Source organism: Natator depressus, chromosome 9 (genome assembly GCF_965152275.1).
Source record: "Natator depressus isolate rNatDep1 chromosome 9, rNatDep2.hap1, whole genome shotgun sequence".
Taxonomy (NCBI): domain Eukaryota; kingdom Metazoa; phylum Chordata; order Testudines; family Cheloniidae; genus Natator; species Natator depressus.
Genome location: NC_134242.1, coordinates 83,391,287 through 83,414,467, shown reverse-complemented (window position 1 = coordinate 83,414,467; position 23,181 = coordinate 83,391,287). Strand labels below are relative to the sequence as shown.

General features: G+C 40.9%; 1 protein-coding gene across 2 annotated transcripts in view; it reads right to left on the bottom strand.

Annotated features, from left to right (window-relative positions):
- Positions 1-1,989: 1,989 nt before the first annotated feature.
- The window catches only part of AMMECR1 (AMMECR nuclear protein 1), a 100,710-nt gene continuing 79,518 nt past the window's right edge, over positions 1,990-23,181 (bottom strand). For both annotated transcript variants that reach the window (XM_074962482.1, XM_074962483.1), the window contains 3 exons: positions 20,408-20,498; positions 18,391-18,487; positions 1,990-4,153 (listed from right to left, as the gene is read on the bottom strand). In XM_074962482.1, coding sequence (XP_074818583.1) covers positions 4,039-4,153; positions 18,391-18,487; positions 20,408-20,498 — 303 coding nt within the window. In that variant the 3' untranslated portion in view covers positions 1,990-4,038. The remainder of the gene's footprint in view (positions 4,154-18,390; positions 18,488-20,407; positions 20,499-23,181) is intronic.

Below are 23,181 nucleotides of genomic sequence, written 5' to 3'. Positions count from 1 at the left end.
TCAACAGTTTCTTCACACTAATAGCAATTAAATGTTGGAAGGGAGGATCTAGTTATAATGGAAGGGGGTTCAGGTAATCTGTGATATTATTGTAATCAATAATCAAGTTACTAAGAAGGAAGGAAAAATAGGGGCCCTGTAAGCTACTCCAGGTAGCTCAAAGCCCGTAATGTGTCACCATTGCATTCCAGATAATTCATTATGCTGGTGAACAATTCAAAGTAATTTTTTTCATAACATATAAAACACTAAAATAACTTAGAAACTAGATCCAAATATTTTGAAAAGAATCAACTTTGATATACAAAAACAGTCATAAGTTGTTACAAAAGTTTCAAACAAAAGTTTGTCTTCTCAGTGCGTTTATGTACCAGCGCAGTTACTGGATCCAGAGCAAAGAAAGAGGTTTTTATTTTTTTCTTTAACAGTAATAAAAAACAAGGAGAACATATCTTTGTATATAAAGAATCATTGCTGGTCATAAGAATAAATGTAACCAGAAACCCTTAAATCTGAGAGGCACACTTTGGGTTTCTATATTTATTTTTAACATAAAAGGAAAGTCACCAGTTTATTTAAATGAAGGAGGTACTCAGACTCCTCAAATAAACTTAATTCCATTAACATCACTAGCAAAAAATCAGTTAGAAACTGTACAAAAATAAAAAAGTTACCCTTTAACCCTGCAGGGATTTTGTAAGGACTGGAAGGCAGGCTTTAGGAGCAGCATGTGTGCATGGCTGGAGGCTTCTTTGGTTCGATCTAACACACACAAGAGATGTAACCTACTCCAGGCAAGAGTTTGAAAAACCCGCACAGTTGAAGACAAGTAAAGAGGTCCATATACAAATGTCAGGGTGTGCCACTTCAATTGCCCTGATGAACTTCATACACCAGGTCCAAACTCACTACTGTGCCCTCCACCTACCGTGTCTAGCACTGTGGTGGAGGTGGGGGGAAGTCAGTGCGATAGCACAATCTGGGGCAGAAGGAAGGCCACTTGAAGCATGACTGAGCAACACTTAGAGGGGCTTGCTGTCTAACTCAGATAATAGCACATAGATCTGAGGAAGAGACTTTAAAGTGACAATTAAAGCCTTTTAAAATGGAATAAAGCAAACTGATTAGTGTTTCTCGAAAGCTAAAATGTTAACTTAAAAAAAAAAACCAGTGAAAATACCCAACATAAAAATATTTCCACTGAACTATATCTAAAAGGCTATTAGTGTAGTTAAATAAGAACATTCATGAAATGGATTTCACAGACCTATTCTGTCCCAGGGCATGTCTGAGTGAAATACATGCAAGTTTATTCAAATATACCCATAAGTATATAAGAAACATAATAAACAGCATTCTCGGCACTTACATATCGAGGAGATAGGTGCCCCAGAAACATAGTAGATAGATTTGATTATTCTAAGCATGAAAAACCAGTGTACTTCTACATATCTCCTACAAAACTGACTGATTGACCCATATATCTGTAACAGTTTTTTAATAATGACACAAGACACTGGTCCAGAAGGGCCTGGGCATTAATTGATTTTAAAGCACACCTTTACAATTTGTATAATGCTCTTTGAACTATTCTTTTTAAGCAACAGCTACTGAAAGATAGACAAAAATTCATTGTGCATTATGCTGTGTACAAAAAGGAGACAAAACTATCCTTTTTTTTTCCCCCCAAGCCATGATGGGAAGTATTGCTGACCTTGTCCTTCAAAACCTGCAGGATTGTTTATTTCATCAGTATATCATTATTACACTGGTAAGAAATTCTGTATAACATCTGCATATATTGAGGATTTTTAAAAAAATCTGATATGATTTTAGAGTCCGCATGACCAGTCACGTGACCTGCTCAAGGTTGATTAGCACCTTTAAATACATATATATTTTTATATATAATCTTTTTTTAAAAAACTTCTAACAATGAGCTCATACAGAAGCATGAGCATGCTGTAACGAGATGATGGGTAAAGATGGGGTAAATGACTTTTTTTTTTTTTTTTTTTTTTTGCAGCAGACAATATTATTCAGCTTGTGCTCAGTTTCCCTATAAGGGCAAGAAAAAAACCTTTCAATCAAGTAGCCACTTGTTTACAGTTTCCACTTAAAAGCTAATCCACTTTAAAATGTTCCCCAAGTAGAAACAAGACAATAGAATCCTCCAAAATATCCTCTATATAAACATCTATTGATTTTTGCAGTGTCCACTTCGCATCTCTCTTGGCTACTGAATTTTCAGGCCCTTTTGTTTGCTTATAAATTAAGGCATCACAACTGAAAGTGTTTGGACATCAAATGCTGTGGATGAAGGAATACCAAAGACCTTCTATCTTAAAACTAACCAGCAAAACCTGCCTCATATTACAGGTGAGCAGTAACAATTTACCCAATTACCTTTTAAAATATAAAAGTTTTAGCATGATCCACTAGCCGTCTGCCATTTGCTACAGCAAAAGTATTATTAGCGCCGTCTTTTTTCTCTTATCTGTTTAGAATATATATTTTGTTTCACACACACACATCCATTATCTGAAATATTTGGGGATTTCTGCTTAATGTATTTTACTCATCCGCATGTCGAGGGTCTTTTTCTATGATGCATGGGGTATATTATCCCCTTGAACAGGCAATAAACTACTACTGGTGCTAGTGGGAGTTCTACAGCCACACGAAGCAAGGAGAGAATAGGCCCCACAACGTTCAGGTCTTGCTACTATACCACACGTACTCTCCATTACTACAGCTGTAACAACAAACCAAATTCTGATCAATGCGCTAAATGAATTTCGACCTCTTCTTAGTGCAGAAACGTTACCAGAACTATTTCACAGTACTTACAACTCTCCAGGACTGCTCCTGTAATAGATGAAGCCATCTGAAATCATGGCATATTTGTCCTGTGCTCTTTCTCCAACACCCACACTGTTTTTTAAAACAACAGTTAATTGTTATCTGGCTAATCATGACCTAATACAACTTAGGAAACCCACAACTAAAAAGAGAGAATATGATGAGGAGAGAAGAGAAATTCTTTCACAATTTGCTTGCTCAAAAGAATCCCAGTTTAAAACATAATTGACAATTGAGCGTGGTTTGCTAAGCTATCTGGTGCTTTTAATATTCTTCCTATGATTTTTATGTAACTATATTTATGTCCTAGACAAAAGGCACAAAAATCTAAATCCATTTCTTCCTAATATAACATTGCCTCTTCACCAACCATTATTAAAACAAAAGTGACTCCTAATTTGAGAACATCAGAACGACATCTCTTCTTTGCATTACAAACACTGTTTTGGTGTCTGATCCTGAGAAGGGCAGAATACCCTCGATTCCCACATAATGGAATATGAGTTGAGAGCACTTAGTACCCTGCTGGATCAGGCACTTTAAGTCTGTAATCAATTAGACCAACCGATCCTGAAATACTTCCTATCATCAGTGCCTCTTATGCTAGGTACAACAGCTTCTCTTCATCTGAAATATTGCCCTTCAAATTCTGTCTGTAAGTACTGGATCTGAAGCTCATGTATTTAACTACATGAAATAAAGAGCTTTTACTACAGTGGTGGGAATGTACGCTTAATACCTGAATCTCTGATACGTTTCATTCCCTGTTACAACTATTAATGCAACAGCAACAAATGTCTTACTCAAAAAAAGGCTATCCCTAATTGTAACCCTTAAAGTCTTCCTTCCATCCACAGTCACAGAAAACCTTGATTGATATAATTCAATGTTAATGCAGTATAAATTTCAAATGTTATAAAAACCACAAGGGTTATATATGCTGCAAAAAAACCCCGCAGTGACTCAATAAAAAAGAATTATGGGAACTTCGTAATAATGCAGTTTTCTCACCCGTTGCCACGATGAACTTAACCAACCAAGGAGAAGCATCAACATGGCAACGGAAACTATCATCATAAAATGGTACAGTAATAGAGATAGCTAGACCAGGAAGGGGCGGGGTCTCCTGGGAAGAGGTCTGCAGAGAGGTCCAGTGACTGGTCATGTGGCTCAGTGTCAGGAATAATGGTTGTATGGTGGAAGGGGGTGCCCAATGCCATTTTGGAAGTGATGATGCTGTCGATGGGCAAGGTACTCTGTGTAGCTCATGGTCATCTTCTCACTACGGTACCTAAAAATGGGCAAAGAAAAAAGTCTTAAAGGATTTTTAAAGGAAACCATTAGAAATACTGAAGTTAGGCTTGGAAGGATTAGATTTAATCGGTAAACAAACTTCACTGTACGCACACAAACCGACAAATATTTCCATTGATTAAAAACGAAAATGTACGGAGTGGCAACATAACAAATATGCTGCTTGAGAACTTAAAGTAATATCCTTAAATCAAACTCTATATATTTTGACGTGATGTTGACAATTTGTATTTTAATAAAAAAAGCTTTTCTTCTTGAATCTGTGTCTACTGTCATTAAATAATTGTCTGCACTACCCCATAATATCCCACTACTGTGAAAATGTAAATAGATAAAAATGCTTAAAAACAAACATGGATATTATCCACCAAAATTACAGACAATCAAATAAAAATCCAATTCTGCAAGTCCTAACTGAGGTTATGGCATAGTCATGTGCTTTCCAAAAATAGAGCTTTCATCATTTTGCTATTAAGGAGTCGGACTCTAATCTCAGTTTCAGTGATGTAAACCCAGAGTAACTCCATGGATTTCACTGGGGTCACTTTGGATTGCTTTATTTCAGTTTCATTAAAGCACCTATCTGAGTGACTTTTTACAACTGAATATATACAATAGTATAAATGTCTTCAGAAGGTGTTGCCCATCAATAGTAGCTGTCCAAGGAGGTGGTGGTAAAGCTACATCAGTTTGTACCAGAGTTACTCCATATCCTTAACCAACTCACCCCACAAAGTCAGAGAAGATGCAAGAACCCCACATGGCCCAAAATCCACGTGGCCTCCTTTCACATAACGTCTTTAGTTGTAAATGCCCACAGTCTGGACCCAATTATACTTCTATACGGGTGCCAATGCAAAATAACTCCATGGAAGTCAAAATGGAGTTACTCACCTTTTTTGTACCAAAGCCTGATATACACCTAAAAGTTAGGTTGACATAGTTATGTTGAGTATCAGAGGGGTAGCCGGCTTAGTCTGTATCCACAAAACCAACGAGAAGTCTGGTGGCACCTTAAAGACTAACAGATTTATTTGGGCATAAGCTTTTGTGGGTAAAAAACCTGAGGAAGTGGGTTTTTTACCCACGAAAGCTTATGCCCAAATAAATCTATTAGTCTTTAAGTTGCCACCGGACTCCTCCTTGTTTTTATAGCTATGTCTGTCAAAGGTGTGAAAAATTCCTGCCCCTCAGCGCTGTAGCTCTGCCAACTTAATCCCTAGGCACAGCTAGGTTGACAGAAGAATGCTTCCGTTGATCCAGCAACCATTCCTCGGGGAGGCGGCATTCCTGCAGTGAGCGAAAAACCCCCTTCTGTCACTGCAGGAGGCATTTCCCCTATTGCGACATAGCTGTGGTGCTGAACCTGTGCCACTACAGCACCCATCGTGTGGACATGGCCCACGTATCACAAAGAAGAATCTGGCTCCCGATAGATTCTTTTTAAACGCTCTTCATAAAAAAAATTAATAAAGTTTACCAACAAATCTGCAAACTGCTGCCACATTTACACTTACGCTGTACTGTAAAATTGGGACTTGTGCATTTATGTTGAGACTATTCCTTGCGCTCTATTGCCACAAACTGTGATTTGAAAGACCAAAAATATAAGGGAAGCACAAATGTACTTGACACGATAGTGTTTGTTAGTGATGTATGTATTCATCAAATGGCTTCCAGCCTTGGCTGAAAGATGGGGTGTACGTCTCCTCAGTTTGATGTGAATGAAGTGTGGCACTTACTATGTTGTGAGGATCTTAAAAGGAGTATGGCTTCTGGTCTCTGTTTAAACTGATCTTTGAATGAAATCCCCTTCCACTCTGAAAATAAACCATCAACTTGGCAGCTAATGAAGTTACTTGAATGTGTGTCAAAGCAGGCCAAGGGCAGTCTGTCTGAAATTAGAATCACATCTGCTTGTTGAACCAGATGGAAAAACAAAACGCTATTGCTATCCTTATCCTGCATCCTAAGTCACTTTTTAGACATTCCCTGTGACAGAAGAGAGAATTAAAGTTAATGCCAATACTAGAACTCAAAGGATAGCTGGAGCTACCACCATCACTCTGAAGTGGGGATCATGAGCAATGGACCAGTTTTGGTCTATTTCAAGGGTTCTCAAACTTCCTTGCACCCCTTCTATCTACAGAATTACTACACAATCCTAGGAGTGGGGAGCCAAAGCCTAAGCCCCACCGCCGTGAGTGAGGGAGGGGATGGAGGTGGGGGGAAAGCCAAATTCCAAGGTCTTCAGCCCCAGGAATGGGCCCTGTAACCTGAGTCCCGCCACCCAGGGCTGAAACCCTTGGGCTTTGGCTTTGGCTCCAGGCGGTGGGGCTCGGGCCTCGGCTTCAGCCCTGGCCCCCAGCAAGGCTAATGCCAGCCCTGGTGACCCCATTAAAACAGTTTGAGAACTGCTGGTCTATTTAAAACTTTTTTCACCCTTGACTTCTGGAGTAGAGAGAGAAGTTATGCCTCCTGCCCGAATTCTCTCAATATTCTCGGAGGGAAAGGGGGCAGCAAAAGCTGCACGACAACACAATTATTTCAAGATACCTTATCTGACAAGAAGTATTTAATGTTTCACTGTTACCCTGTATCACAGATGCCAGTAGGAGTTATTTGAATTGTTAAACACACACAACTAGCAGATGTGGAATACTGGAAAACAGGAACAGTCCTCTAAATACAGATTTTTGACTACTTACTTCACTGATGAGGGCCAATAATTCTCCACTGGTTTGGGTGCTATAGATGTAAACAACACACTCAAGCTGGAGGTGTTATTTCCAGCTCAGGTAGATGTACGTGTGCTAGGTTTGAACACACTAAAAATAGAAGCGTACCTGCAGCGGCTTGGGCAGTGAGATGGGTTAGGCACCTTGAGTACAATCATTTCCCTGTAAGTCTTATTCTCTGAAAACAGTAGGAGACTAATATTCCTAGGTTCTTGTGACTTGTGGAAACTCCTATATCAAAACTCTGATACTATTAACTCTAGTAGCAGGGGTCTACCATCTCCAATTAGTTCCTTTCTAAGCAAAAGGTAAAAAGTTATAGAATTGAAAAAATAAAGCAGTTACATTTTCTATACTTGGAAACTGAGTTTGGTTCTGCAAACTTAATGTTAATGATCATGCTTTGATCACACAAAAGTTATGCTAAAAAATGGATGCATCCTAGGGGAAAAACAGCTTTACCCATCCTCTGAGGGTGCAGAGTTGTGGGGGGAAGGAAAGTTACCAACCACAAAACAAACAGCAACAGAGAGAGCCAGACAGGAAGAGGGAGCACTGGACAGAAGAAAGCAAAGTCACAAGCTGGGGGAAGGAAACTTCATGAGGGAAAAGCTACCCTATGCGTAACAGCTTGCCTGCCTTCCTGGATACAGATGGCCTCCAAGGACTCCCAAGAGACAGAGACAAACACCTACAAGATCTCTATCAAGCATTCTTAAAACTACAATACCCACCTGCTGAAGTGAAAAAACAGACTGACAGAGCCAGAAGAGTACCCAGAAGTCACCTACTGCAGGACAGGCCCAACAAAGAAAATAACAGAACACCACTAGCTGTCACCTTCAGCTCTCAACTAAAACCTCTCCAGCGCATTATCAAAGATCTACAACCTATCCTGAAAAATGATCCCTCACTCTCACAGATCTTGGGAAACTGACCAGTACAGCAAATATTCTTCAGCAACCACACACCACACAACAAAAACACTAACCCAGGAACCTATCCTTGCAACAAAGCCCAATGCCAACTCTGTCTACATATTTATTCAAGTGACACTATCATAGGACCTAATCACATTAGCCACGCCATCAGGGGCTCGTTCACCTGCACATCTACCAATGTGATATATGCCATCATGTGCCAGCAAAGCCCCTCTGCCATGTACATTGGCCAAACCGGACAGTCTCTACGTAAAAGAATAAATGGACACAAATCTGACATCAGGAATCATAACATCCAAAAACCGGTAGGAGAACACTTCAACCTCCCTTTCCACTCAGTAAAAGACTTAAGGGTGGCAATTTTGCAAAGAAAAGCTTCAAAAACAGACTCCAACGAGAAACTGCTGAATTAATATGCAAACTAGATACCATTAACTTGGGTTTGAATAGAGACTGGGAGTGGCTGGGTCATTACACGTATTGAATCTATTTCCCCATGTTAAATATCGTCACACCTTCTTGTCAACTGTCTAAATGGGCCATCTTGATTATCATTACAAAAGTTTTTTTCTCCTGCTGATAATAGCTCATCTTAATTGATTAGCATCTTACAGTTTGTATGGCAACTTCCACCTTCTCTCTCTCTCTCTCTCTGTGTATCTATATATATATCTTCTTACTATATGTTCCACTGTATGCATCCGATGAAGTGGGCTGTAGCCCACGAAAGCTTATGCTCTAATAAATTTGTTAGTCTCTAAGGTGCCACAAGTACTCTTGTTCTTTTTGCGGATACAGACTAACACGGCTGCTACTCTGAAACCAAGAGACAGGTGATCTAACAAGGCGCATTGTGTTTAGGATCTTAGTTATGATCTATAGGATCTGACTCTCTTTTGCTTTATATGATTAAGTAAAAGAGTAATTATATGTTAGACTTGTGAAGCATTTAGCACAGATGTTTTGCACAAAAAATGGTGGTTAACCTTCCATAACTGTAGCTCGTCATGTACTGCATATGTCCTTTGCACTCTAGGTCTGTATGTGCCCTGAGCACAGTCGCTGGAAATTTTCCCCTCAGTGGTACCCAAAGGGTGTCACACGCCTTAGTGCCGGTATAAAGCATCCAATCGACCCCTCAGTTCCTTCTTTCCAGAAAACTCTGATGTAGAGGGGCAGGAGGGCAGGTCATGGAATGGACACGCACAAAACATCTCGAACAACAACAGTTACAGAAGGTTAGTAACTGGTTTTTCTTCTTTGTGTGATTGCACATGTGCATTCCACTCTAGGTGACTCCCAAACAGTTGACTAGGTGGAGGAATCGGAGTTCATGGACACTGACTGCAGAACAGTTTGCCCAAATTTGGCATAAATCTCTGGCCTGTTGAGTGATTGTGTAATGGGAGGAGAACGTGTGCACTGATGACCAGTTCACTGCTTTACAAATATCGTGAACAGGGATCTGCGTTAGGAAAGACAGATGTGTCATTTGAAAAAACGGATCGGTTACCCACCCAGGTTTGGAAAGTTGATATTGCTGCAAGGTGAACCTTGAAAGAGGAGATTAGCTTAGACCTGCTGCTTCAGGTGCAATAGATATTCAAGTCTTTCTTATCAAGATGACTCCATGGGCGAGACTCCATGTTGCAACACCCACTTTGAAAGGTAAGTAGTCCCGGTGGAGGGCTTTCTACTACCTGACAGGATCTGAGAAACTTGCTCTGAGCAAGCCTGCTCGCTGGGATTTAGCCATGAAGCTTCCAGGCTGATAGGTGAAGGAAGCTCAGGTTTGAGTGGAACAGCGACTGTGGTCCTGAGAGATCAGGTCCTGGGGTAATGGAAGCAGGATTGGTGTGGCCACTGAGAGGCTCAGCAGAGTGGAGACTAATGTTAGCAGGACCATGCTAGGGCTATCAGAATGACCTGGTCTTGGTCCCGCTTGATCTTTAGCAGTACTCTGTGCATGAGCAGGATAGGGGGGAAAGGATAGTAAAGATGTCCCATCCACAGTAGCGGAAAGGTTTCTGTGATAGAATCCAGAGTGTGGCCTTGTAGGGAGCAGAATTGGGGACCCTTTCTGTTGTACTTGATTGCAAACAGTCTATGTGGGGCGTCCCCCACTGCTGGAATACGTCCCTCACCACATCCAGGCGACTGGAGAAAGACCTGCTGAGGCAATCTGCCAGCTCATTTTGTGTTCCTGGACAAGAGAGGCAAGAGCAAGCTCCTCCATGCCCGGTGAGATAAAACATGGCTGCAGTGTTGTTCATAAAAGGAAGGCTATTCAAAAACTTTACTCCTCTGATGGTTAGAAACCTTCGTCTAATTTCAAGTCTAAACTTCCTGGTGGCCAGTTTATATCCATTTGTTCTTGTGTCCACATTGGTACTGAGCTTAAATAATTCCTCTCCCTCTCCGGTATTTATCCCTCTGATATATTTATAGAGAGCAATCATATCTCCCCTCAACCTTCTTTTAGTTAGGCTAAACAAGCCAAGCTCCTTGAGACTCCTTTCATAAGACAAGTTTTCCATTCTTCGGATCATCCTAGTAGCCCTGCTCTGTACCTGTTCTAGTTTGAATTCATCCTTCTTAAAACATGGGAGACCAGAACTGCACACAGTATTCCAGGTGAGGTCTCTCCAGTGCCTTGTATAACGGTACTAAAACCTCCTTATCCCTACTGGAAATACCTCTCCTGATGCATCCCAAGACCACATTAGCTTTTTTCACAGCCATATCACATTGGCGGCTCAATCATCCTATGATCAACCAATACTCCAAGGTCCTTCTCCTCCTCCATTACTTCTAATTGATGCGTCCCCAGCTTATATCTAAAATTCTTGTTATTAATCCCTAAATGCATGACCTTACACTTCTCACTATTAAATTTCATCCTATTACTATTACTCCAGTTTATAAGGTCATCCAGATCCTCCTGTATGATATCCTGGTCCTTCTCTAAATTAGCAATACCTCCCAGCTTCGTGTCATCCGCAGACTTTATTAGCACACTCCCACTTTTTGTGCTGAGGTCAGTAATAAAAAGATTAAATAAGACTGGTCCCAAAACCGATCCTTGAGGAACTCCACTGGTAACCTCCCGCCAGCCTGACAGTTCACCTTTCAGTAGGACTCGTTGTAGCCTCCCCTTTAACCAATTCCTTATCCACCTTTCCATTTTCATATTGATCCCCATCTTTTCCAATTTAACTAATAATTCCCCATGTGGCACAGTACCAAACGCCTTACTGAAATCTAGGTAAATTAGATCCACTGCATTTCCTTTGTCTAAAAAAATCTGTTACTTTCTCAAAGAAGGAGATCAGGTTGGTTTGGCACGATCTACCTTTTGTAAAACCATGTTGTATTTTGTCCCATTTACCATTGACTTCAATGTCCTGAACTACCTTCTCCTTCAAAATTTTTTCCAAGACCTTGAATACTACAGATGTCAAACTAACAGGCCTATAGTTACCCGGATCACTTTTTTTCCCCTTTCTTAAAAATAGGAACTATGTTAGCAATTCTCCAATCATACGGTACAACCCCTGAGTTTACAGATTCCTTAAAAATTCTTGCTAATGGTCTTGCAATTTCACGTGCCAGTTCCTTTAATATTCTTGGATAAAGATTATCTGGGCCTCCCGATTTAGTCCCATTAAGCTGTCTGAGTTTCGCTTCTACTTCAGATATGGTAATATCTACCTCCATATCCTCATTTCCATTTGTCATGCTACCATTATCCCTAAGATCCTCTTTAGCTTTATTAAAGACTGAGGCAAAGTATTTGTTTAGGTATTGGGCCATGCCTAGATTATCCTTGACCTCTACTCCATCCTCAGTATTTAGCGGTCCCACTTCTTCTTTCTTTGTTTTCTTCTTATTTATATGGCTATAGAACCTTTTACTATTGGTTTTAATTCCCTTTGCAAGGTCCAACTCTACTTGACTTTTAGCCTGTCTCACTTTATCCCTACATGTTCTGACCTCAATAAGGTAGCTTTCCTTGCTGATCCCTCCCATCTTCTACTCCCTGTATGCTTTCTGCTTTTTCTTAATCACCTCTCTGAGATGCTTGCTCATCCAGCTTGGTCTATGAATTTTTTCCCCTTTCTTGGGATGCAGGCTTCCGATAGCTTCTGCAGCTTTGATTTAAAATAATCCCAGGCCTCCTCTACCTTTAGATCCATAAGTTCTTCAGTACAATCCACTTCCCTAACTAATTTCCTTAATTTTTGAAAGTCAGCCCTTTTGAAATAAAAAACCCTAGTTGCAGATTTATTTTTGTTAATCCTTCCTTTCAGTTTGAACTGAATTAGCTCATGATCACTTGAACCAAGATTATCCCCTACAACCATTTCTTCTATGAGGTCCTCACTACGCACCAAAACCAAATCTAAAATGGCATCCCCTCTAGTCGGTTCAGCAACTACTTGATGAAGGAATCCATCAGCTATCGCATCTAGGAAAATCTGAGCCCTATTATTACTACTAGCACTCGTCCTCCAGTCTATATCTGGGAAGTTAAAGTCTCCCATGATCACACAGTTTCCATTAGTATTTACTTTATTAAAAACATTAAAAAGGGCTCTATCCATATCCAAATTAGATCCCGGCGGTCTACAGCACACCCCAAGCACTATCCCAGGGGAGGCTCTAATAGTTTTCTTCCCCTATGTAATTTTTGCCCAGACGGACTCTGTCTTATCCATTCCATTGCTTCTTATTTTTTTACATTCTACCTCATCATTGATATACAATGCTACTCCACCACCTTTACCTTTATTTTGGTCTCTCCTAAACAGCACATACCCTTCAATACCTGTACTCCAGTCATGACTACTATTCCATCATGTTTCAGTTATCCCTATAATATCTGGTTCCACTTCCTGCACCAGTAGCTCTAGTTTCTCCATTTTGTTACCTAGGCTCCTCGCATTGGTGTACAAACATCTTAATTTTTGCTGTTTGGCCTCACTCACATTTTGTACCATATTAGGCACGGTCATTCTACAGCCAGTATAACCTATCAGACTGGTATCCACACTGCCCTTCCTCCTTATATACATTCTCCTACCCATGGCCGTATCCTTTCTTACTTCATTTTCTTCCCTCTCAATGCTAAAATCCGGCGTGGAGATTACCTGGACAACTTCCAACCATCTCCCCCAAATTCCTAGTTTAAAGCTCTCTTAATCAGTTGTGCCAGCCTCCATCCTAGAAGTCTATTTCTTTCCCTACTCAGATGAAGTTGATCCCGAGAGAACTGTCCTCTGTCCATGAATGCCTCCCAGTGGCCATACATCCCAAAGCCCTCCTTATAGCACCACAATTGAGGGAGATGTGAACCCCAGGAGGTTCTGTGAGTAGAGTGTCCAGATGGTGGTGGTTTGGTGAGTACACTGAGGCCAGCCATGTCTGGAGAAACTTGAGGGGCCTTGCATGTTGTACCACATAAGTACATGTGACCTAACAGTCTCATACAATTTTGGGCTATTGTGATTGGATGACCTCTGAGGTATGTTATCAGGGATGTGCTAGACTGGAAACATCCCTCTGGGAGGTAGGCCCTGACCTGAGTAGAGTTGAACACTGCTCCAGTGAACTCTATCCTTTGTGCCTGAGTGAGGGTAGACTGCTCTACATTTATCAGAAGGCTTAGGGACTTGAACACTACCTGAGCCCTGGACCAGCTCTTGTCTAGTCAGTCATCTAGATAAGGGTAGACCTGCACCCCTAAACTTCCTCAGGAAGACTGCCACTATTGCCATACATTTTGTGAACACCCATGGAGCTGCAGACAGGCTGAATGGGAGGACCATGAACTGTTAGTACAAGTGGTTCACTACGAATCTGAGGAACCTTGTGTGTCCTTGGTGTATGGATATATGAATAGGCATCTCTTTAATGGAGGATGGCGTACCAATCCCTGGGATCCAGAAAGGGAATAACTGTTGAGCTGACACAGGTCTAAAATCAGTCTGAGACCTCCCTTGGCTTTTTGGATTAGAAAATAATGGGGATAGAACCCGTTCCACAGCTCCCACCCAAAGCAGAGATTGAACCTCTGGGGCCAGAAGCTCTTTGTGAGGGGGGTCACTGAAGAGGGGGAAGGAGGGAGGGTGGGAAAGAGGGGCAGAAATAAACTGGAGGGTGTATCCCACTTCCACTGTGCTCAACACCCAAAGGTCCATGGTGATACAGGACCACATGCTGAGCAAGTGGGAAAGGCTAAAGGCAGTTTGTAAACAAAGGAGAAACAGGGTCTGGCATAGAAGTGTAGAACAGAAAGGGACCTCAAGAAGTCTTCTGGTCCAGTCCCATGCACTCAAAGCAGGACTAAGTATTATCTAGACCATCCCTGATAGATGTTTGTCTAACCTGCTCTTAAAAATCTCCAATGGTGGAGATTCCACAACCTCCCTAGGTAATTTATTCCAGTGTTTAACTATGCTGACAGTTAGGAAGCTTTTCCTAATGTCCAACCTAAACTGCCCTTGCTGCAATTTAAGCACAGTACTGGACAGGCTGCTGGGGCCTACAGTGCTTCCTTGAAGGCGCTGATGTGTACAGTTCAAGGGACTTAAGTGTTCCCCTGGAGTCTTTTAATCCATGAAGCTTCAAAAAGTACGTCCTGCAGCGTTTGCTGGACCTCCTGTGGGAGTCCCAAGGACAGTAGTCATGAACTCCTGCTCATGTCCACTGCCAAAACCATGGACCTGGCTGCTGAGCCAGCCACATCCAAAGCGGCTTGCAACGAGACACTTGCCACTGATTTTCCCTTGTCCACCAGTGAGGAGTACTCTTGCCTAACCTCTTGTGGGACCAAGTCCTCGAACTTCTGCATGGAGTCCAACATGTTAAAATCATACCTGCCCCGCAGCGCCTGTTGGTCTGCAATTTTGAGTTGTAACCCTCCTAGTAGAATAAATTTTCCTACCAAACAAATCCAGTTTCTTTGAGTCCTCTGATTTTTGGGGTTGCACCCTGTTAGGGTGACCAGATAGAAAATGTGAAAAATTTGGGATGGGGGGCGGGGTGAAGAGGTAATAGGCGCCTATATAAGAAAAAGACCCAAAAATCGGGACTATCCCTATAAAATTTGGGACTTCTGGTCACACTACACAATGAATATGCCCTGGAAACTGGGGGAAACCCCCATGGATTCCAAAAGGGCCACTGGACTGGCGTAGGTCCCCTCCTGGCCATGCACTCGATGGTAACCCTGAGCCTGGGCAGCAGCAGATGACTCCAGCACAGTATTGGTACTGCACTGTGTTGCAGATGTAGACACTCATCTGGTACTGGACTCGAAGGTGCCTGTGTAAGTGCCAGAGTCAACGGTGCCGACTTCTGCAGTACTGAGCCAGAGGAGTGACCTGGTTTAGCTCTAACTCTACTCTGGTCCCCATGCCTGGCCATCTTCGTTGGTGATTGGTGCCAGGACTCGGGTATGGCAGGAGAAGCACTCCTTACCAACGCTGAGTCACTCAGTGCCGAGACGCACCAACCTGGCTCAGATGGAGGTCTCAGTGCGGTTCCATGAGCAAAAACTTCAGCCTGGCCTCCCGATCCTTCTTTGTGCAAGGTTTAAAGTCTCTGCAGATTTGGCAATGGTCCCCACCATGAACTTCACCTAGGCACTTGCAGCTTGAGTGCGGGTAGGTCAGGAGCATAGCCTTGTTGCAGGAGGTGAGGGCTCAAAGCCCGGTGACCGAGGCATGCCTCAGCACCAGAGAACGGACTGCTAAAAACTGCTAAATCACCAAGTTACAGAACTTCACTAAAACTAATTACAACTAACTATACAAATATAAGAAAAAGACCACTGAGAGAGCCTGCCAAAGCAAGGTCACTGGAACTGCTATCCATCACAGGCGGTAAGAAGGAACTGAGGAAGTGTGGGGTCAGTTGGGTGATTTATATTGGCACTATAGGTGCATGGCATCAGAGGGCACTTGAGCCGCCCTGATGGGTACCACTGAGGAAAACATTTCTGGTGACTGTGCTCGGGGTGCTTGCAGACTTACAGTGGAATGCACATTTGCAATCACTCAAACAGGAACTACAGTTCCTCAAGAGAAAACTAAACTGTAATCAGAAACTTCACTCCTTTAGGAGGAAGTTCTAGGAGAGGGTGTGTTTAAGCACGGGGGAGTCTGAAGGGTCAGCACAGCACTCAGGCGCTAAGCAGCTTGACAGCGGGTTCCTGCTTTCAGAAGAAGGTGCCAGAAAAAAAGATTAGGGTTTCAACAGTAGCCTAGGGAACTGAGAATTGGAGAATTCAGGCTCCAGAGGCGTAAAACACACAAGAGATGCAGAGACACAGAAAGTTTCCCTTCATAACAGTCCAGTGGGTAGCCAGCAAAGGAGCACATGGCCAGATCTGTGAAACTGGGATCTTACATCTACTTTGGATTGTCACACATGAAAATAAAGGACAGACATTTTGTCCTGCCTGTTAGTTTCTTTTCTCCTAGTTTCAGTACTTGGGGTGATATACATGGGACAAGTATTCCTACATCGCTCTCTCTTTCTCTCTCTCATGTTGCTATATTAAAATAAATGAAAAAGAGTGGCTGTCTACAAAAAGATAGGAAAGTAATTTTATATTTAGCAGTTACTATACTGGTATCACTGTTGGAGTAATGACATCTGGAGCTTTCTACAGAGGACTGGCTTTTGTTATGAATCTCAGTGACAAGTCTGGTTCTGCTGCTACCTGCATGCAGAAGGGAGAATCTAAATAGGAATGAGACACACAAACTAGGAGGAAAAGAGAATTAAAACCCAAACCTGTCTTTTCTTTTAAAGTGTCTAAGATACTTCATAACAAATTTTTAATCTATGGGGACAATCCAAAATTAAATTAAGTGTTCAGTAGGAGGCAGGAAATTTCATGCAGTTTTAGTAGAGAAACAGGTTCTGTAACACAGATAGACCAAATCTGACTTTTGCTCAAAGACTGAGTCTGAGCAATAATGCTTTGTATAATATATTGGCCTAGTGTGGGTGATCACGACTTTCTGTAGTGGCTGTTCTCAGCAACCATGCAACCTGATACTTAGTTCAGTGCTGTAGGTGGCCTATGCTTTGGTGCTGAAGATCCTAAGTTCTGTTCCTTCTAATGTATGAAGGTGGGTGGTTACCACGGGGCTACCCTGAAAATTTGAGAGAGAAAGAAATCAGTGGCTTGCTAAGGACGCATATATTACTCTTGCTGTGCCTTAACAGGATCTTTAAGTTTTAGTTCTGCAAAGGAATACTAATGAGAGATTCTTCTCCATGGTTCTTTCGGGAACAACATGTCCTGGGGTATTGTGCTAAATGAAACAAAATATGCCAAATGGACTTTAGAAGGCCCTATTTTACTATAGCCTCATGGCCCGTTGATGATGAACTTATAGAGAAAGGTCTTATTTGAATAGACGTAATGGCTTGAGAAGAGTATTGACAGCATGATGGTTGACTGAGGTAGAACTTCACTACCACCTTTGGAAGGAATTTAGGGCAAGTGTGTAGCACCACCTTATCCTTAAACCGTTTTGTCTAAGTGGGTCCAGTCACTGAGGCTTGAAGGGAATTAAGTGTCTAAAATGAAGTAACTGTCACCAAGGAAAAATCTTTCTAGAGACATTTTATCAGCTTTCCCATCTCCAGGAATGATAAACTATTACCAATGGTATCTTTGGAGAAGTGAAAAGGACTTATTTGTAATTCTTTTTTCTCTGCTTCTTAGTAGATAATCACCTGACCAAATTGAGAATTCTGCAGTCTTTCAATTTTGTAATTTATGTATTTTTCAAGTGTATAACAATGTACCTCTCTAGGTGCATGCAGAACTGCCCCTATAAAACCACATTTCTACATCATTCAGTTGACAGTGTGTCCACTACAAAGGAGAAGGTAATCTCAAAGCACTAAAAGTCAACAAACGCTGCCTGGTTTGTGTGGAGGGAGTGAAGTCCCCAGCCCAACAATATAGGGACCGTCAGCCTGATTAACCCAGCTGTAGGGGTAATGTTATGTAATGTATCACCTTCCTTTCAGAAAGGCTGGGAGGGTAAGGTAGTTTCCTAGCAGGGACATATGAAGCACCTGCACAAGCTGAACTTTAGAATTTTGAATGGTGAGAATGCCTAATCTCCCTTATCCCCTCATGGGTTCATCTATTACACCCGGTGCACTAACTTTGAAAAGTAAGGGCTACCACACCCCTATCGTTTTTCCAAGTTGCAATCTTTAAGCAGCAGCATGAAATAAAATATACAGAGGACTCTTGGAAAGACGTACATTAAACAGCAGTTCATTCTTCCCTTGCTGACTGGTGTTAACTCCTGTTACGATTAATGGAAGTTACAGACACACACCAAAAGAAGAAAGGACCACTGTTGCAGAAGATATTGTTAAATCTGTTATTATGAAGGAAGACTTTACCATCAATATTTTAGCAGATGTCTACAGGAAATAAACAAACTGGGGCAATATTGAAATAACAAAACATATGTCATGTATCCCCTAATACATACCTGGTCAGTTTTATGGTTTTCCTGAACTCATTAGTAATTGGAGCTTTGTAGCCTCCTTTCCTCAATAAGGAATCTATGGTCTGAATGTGGTCCCATCCTGTTGAGTTTTATCAGAATAAAAGTCAGCAAAGAGCATGTAATTAAACAGACTTTACATTAAAATATTACTTCATGTTATATTTTTGCATCTACTCTGCTGAAGTCCATTATAAACATTCCCATAGATCTGTATCAAGTAAATTCCTGTGTTCCTAAGAACAGCTTCTTGCAGGAAGTACCATATACAGGATTCTTCCTACATCAGAGTAAGTTTATTGTGCAAAGCAAAGATCTTGCACATAGTTTAAAAGTAGATCCAAGACAGCCGTGTTTTCTGGATATGGGGAAACAAAAATTATATCCTTCCAAAGTCTAAAAGCTGTAAAAGAAAACGAGGACTTCATCCTACTATGGCAAGGTCATATCACAGTAATCCTTTAAATCATATTGAAATAAAATACATAGAACCACTTGAAAATCAAGTTTCTATTGGAAATATTGCATGTAAGCAATCTTAACTGGCTCAAAGTGTGCTTTCAGAGGTGCAGGTGGAGGACAGAAAAATCCTATCCCTCATCACCAAATGGTATGGGGTCTCACAGACCTCTCTGTAAGTGCCACTGTTAAAGTTAACAGTGATTTTTCCAATTTCAGAATTACAACATTAAACAGTTTGCTGGCGGTTGGCTTATACATTTTTGGAGTATTAACCCACAAATAGTTTAGGTTAATTATGGTTCTCCCCCAACAAGTCTTTTACACTATTTTAAAGCAATATATAAAGATCAAATTTTGAATACATGGTATCACAATAATACGTAGAAAATGAACTGTGCATCTTTTATTTATAAAACTGTTAGATGTGTTATTTCAGAAGTACACAATTACTTAGATTATTCAGATAGATGCCTAACAAGACTAAATATATCATTTTGCTTTGTCTGTTTAATAAACCACATGTATAAAAACCTGTTTTTTTTAAAAGAACCCAAAATTATATATATAAAAATGTTGACCTAAAGAAGTTCACATAACAATTACATTTTATAAATATAGTGAAAGCTGTCTTAAGTGACCATATAAGGGCTCAGCAAAAACCACCTTCCTGAAAGATGCAGATCTATAAGTACAGAACAAACAAAATTGTACTGGAAATCTTAGGGATAATTTTAAGTGGTCACTTGTAGACAAGGAGTTGTATAGTCAAGGTGATCCTTAGTGCAGATTCTTCTTTATCTCTTAACACAACAAATCCAAACATAAGGAGGCAAATGCAAAAACAATGCAAAAAATGAAAAAAAAACCCGAGTCACGGCTAGAAGAGAAAATGTTAGTAAGTAGTTAGCGGATCAGCACCACATACTGGTATTAAACAGAACTAGTGTATATTGTTCTTTCAAATGATGAACTTACAAGTCTGTGCCTCTTTTAAAAGGGACACACTTTCATTTACAGAAGTATTTTGGGATATTCAGTATGAAACCAACTTCCTTCTACCCACCCAAGAAACAATGGGAAGCCAAAGCTCTTAAAGAGGATTAAGTGCCTGCAGTGAGAGCCTAACAAAAGAAAAATTTGCAGGTTGCGAAATAACTCCATTGTTAAAAATCCATGAGCAGTCATCCCATCACTAAGTTAAATGAGTTTTGCATTTCACTGATTGTAGCAAGTTGGGTGTATGAAAAATGGCAGCCTTTAATTCGCACTGTACCACCCCCTACATCTTTTATTTTGCATATTGTTGCTACTTTACTGTTTATTTATGACTTGCTTAACAAACTGTTACAATTTACTGAAATCTTCCCAATAACGGGACTGATTTTATACAGGCATGTAAGTGGCATTTATAAGAGTCATTCCTTACAGTTAAGTATTGCTCCATCATCTGACATCAGTGCAAGGTCAAATATTGCATTTTAGGTTTATATGTATATTTAAATTCTTCACCAGATCATATGAAATAAAGTGCAACAATGACCTTGCTCCTTTGCAACCTCCGGTAAGTAGGTGGCGGTGCGTTTTGATCCTTTTTCATTGATGAATTCTATTCTAATGCCATGTACACCCACCTGAAAGAAATTGGCAGTTTTATTAGTACATTTAAAAATAATACAAGAAATTTCTAATGTGAAAAATCACAAGATGTGAGCCTTTTAAAGAAAGGTTTACCCAATTTTAGATTTTTTTAAAAAACATTTTCTAGGTAATTCTGAAGTGAATTTAGCCCTCTTTAATGGCATCCAACTGACAGCGTGGTCAGGGCAGTGGCAGTGCAAGCATGCCCTACAATTCCCCACCAAAGTACTTCATCTCTGACCTGAAGGGAACACCATTTGAGGGGAGAATAGTTTGGTCTCCATGCCCATTCAGTGCTTAACCTCTCTTCTGATCCTGCCAACAGGGATGTTATTAATGGATGTGAACACCTGTCCACCAAAAAAGTGAACCAAGGTCACCAGTTCCATTTCCTAGGCAACCAGTGTTGTGGTCTAATGACTTGTGGCCATGACAGCCGGGATCTTGTCTGAACTGGCAACCTAATGGTGAAAGGTTTGAGCTATTACCAATCCCTTGAGCTTTCCAGTCCATGAAATTTCCACTAATGTATGAAGAAGAGGTGTACAGGAATGAAAGGTATTTCAAAGCTTTGGGAAGCTAATCAACTTCAAATTCATATTTCCATATATTACAAGACTGTTTTCTAGCGTAAGGTCTACTGCCTACAATGAAGAAACCAACAATGCTGACAGACAGGAGCGACATGCGACTTTCATGAGATATTCCAAATTCCTATAAGAACTAGGCTGGATGCTCTTTCGAGGCACTGTTTGCAAAAGTAATGCATGTGTACACAGCACTTCCCTATTTTCAAGGGTACAATAATTCTGCTGTAAACACATGTACTTGATCAATTTGTCATAAGAGGCCTCCAGCTACGAGTGAAATTTCTTACCAAAATTTAATAAACAGTTTTCAGTTACTTTTAAGTTACACAAAAGTAAACATAAAATGTTAGTAGCCTCAGATTTTTATTCTTGTGCTCCTGTAAATAAGATTTGTTTTTACTTTAAATTTGGAAGTCTTCAGGTGCATGTGAAAACATGAGTATTGTGTGTTTAAAAGCTTATAGTGTTATTTGGTTTAGATACCTGTTTTTTGGCACAAACTAATTTGATTTCAACAAAAAGTATAGAAAGATTTTAGAATAAAGACTTACTCTAGAACAACTGCATGGCAGCCAAATTCAAAACCAAGGATTAATATAATGGAGCACATAGGCTCTCCAGGGCCAACTGTCCAATTAATACACAGATATTTCAAGCTAAATATTACACAGTTATTTTTGCTCTAGCATCTTCATATGGCTATGAGTGTGGGGTGAGGGGTGGGAGTTTATTCTGGTGACCATGACTTGCAAATCCTCCTCCTCTTTATCAGCGCACCGTGTCTTAAATATGATGAAACTTTTCTGAATGAAGATGTGAATCTCTAACCTCCTTCATAACAATTGGTCTCAATTAATCTCTCTTACATTTCTGAACCTAAACTTTCAAGTAAGCAGGTGTAACTTTGTTTTAGAAGCCAAATCTTACTCTTTGAAGGTGTAATTCGGAACCAGACGGTTCTATTATGGCAAACTGAAATTTGGGAATGAAAAGTCTTTAAGCAGATCTCGCCTAATTTATTCTAAGATCAAGGAAACCAACTAGTAACTTTATGCAAACTGTAAGATCACATCTGAATAATGGGAAACTTCACACTAATACAAAGTGATGCACATCAACATGGTCCATCCACGTAAAGCTCAGGTGCCCCCTTTTATTAGTGCAGCAATTTGCATCTGTGTTTTTCAGATCAAATTTGCAAGACAAATTGATTAGAGCAGAAAAGTAGTTACAAATTGAATTAATTGCCAAGATAAAACCCAAAATGTACCCTGACCAAAACATTTGTTTACATACAAACACTACCAGTTTTAAATTTTCCTACATACCAGAAACTGAAAAAAATCTATCAGTCCTCAAACACAACAACTGCAACTCCTTTGAAATCTCTCTTTATTACAGCATGTAGATTGGGATTGGGGTCCTGTACCGTCTTTGCATATTGTCTAGAACAGTGGTTCTCAAAGCCAGCCCGCTGCTTGTTCAGGGAAAGCCCCTGGCGGGCCGGACCGGTTTGTTTACCTGCTGCGTCCGCAGGTTTGGCCGATCGCGGCTCCCACTGGCAGCGGTTCACCGCTCCGGGCCAATGGGGGCTGTGGGAAGGGCGGCCAGCACGTCCCTTGGCCCACACCGCTTCCCGCAGCCCCACTGGCCTGGAGCGGCGAACCGCGGCCAGTGGGAGCCGCAATCAGCTGAACCTGCGGACGCAGCAGGTAAAGAAACCGGTCCAGCCTGCCAGGGGCTTTCCCTGAACAAGCGGCGGATTGACTTTGAGAACCACTGTTCTAGACAATATGCAAAGACAGTATAGGATGGTCACTGCCATGAACAGTTTACAATCCAATTTAAGAAAAGGCTCAACAAGTGGGTTTAGCAAGCAGTTTGAGGTAGAAAGGGGAGGACAGACAAGTGTAACTACATGAGCCTGTCAAAGTTACGTAGCCTAAGGAGCATACAACATGACCCCTGATTCCATTTTAAACCTTAACTTTGTTTTAACTTTTCCTATTTCCAATTTGTACAAAAATATTTTATTTAGCCTCTGCGTATGGTAATTTTCAGGCTATTATTATTAATCTACCTATTT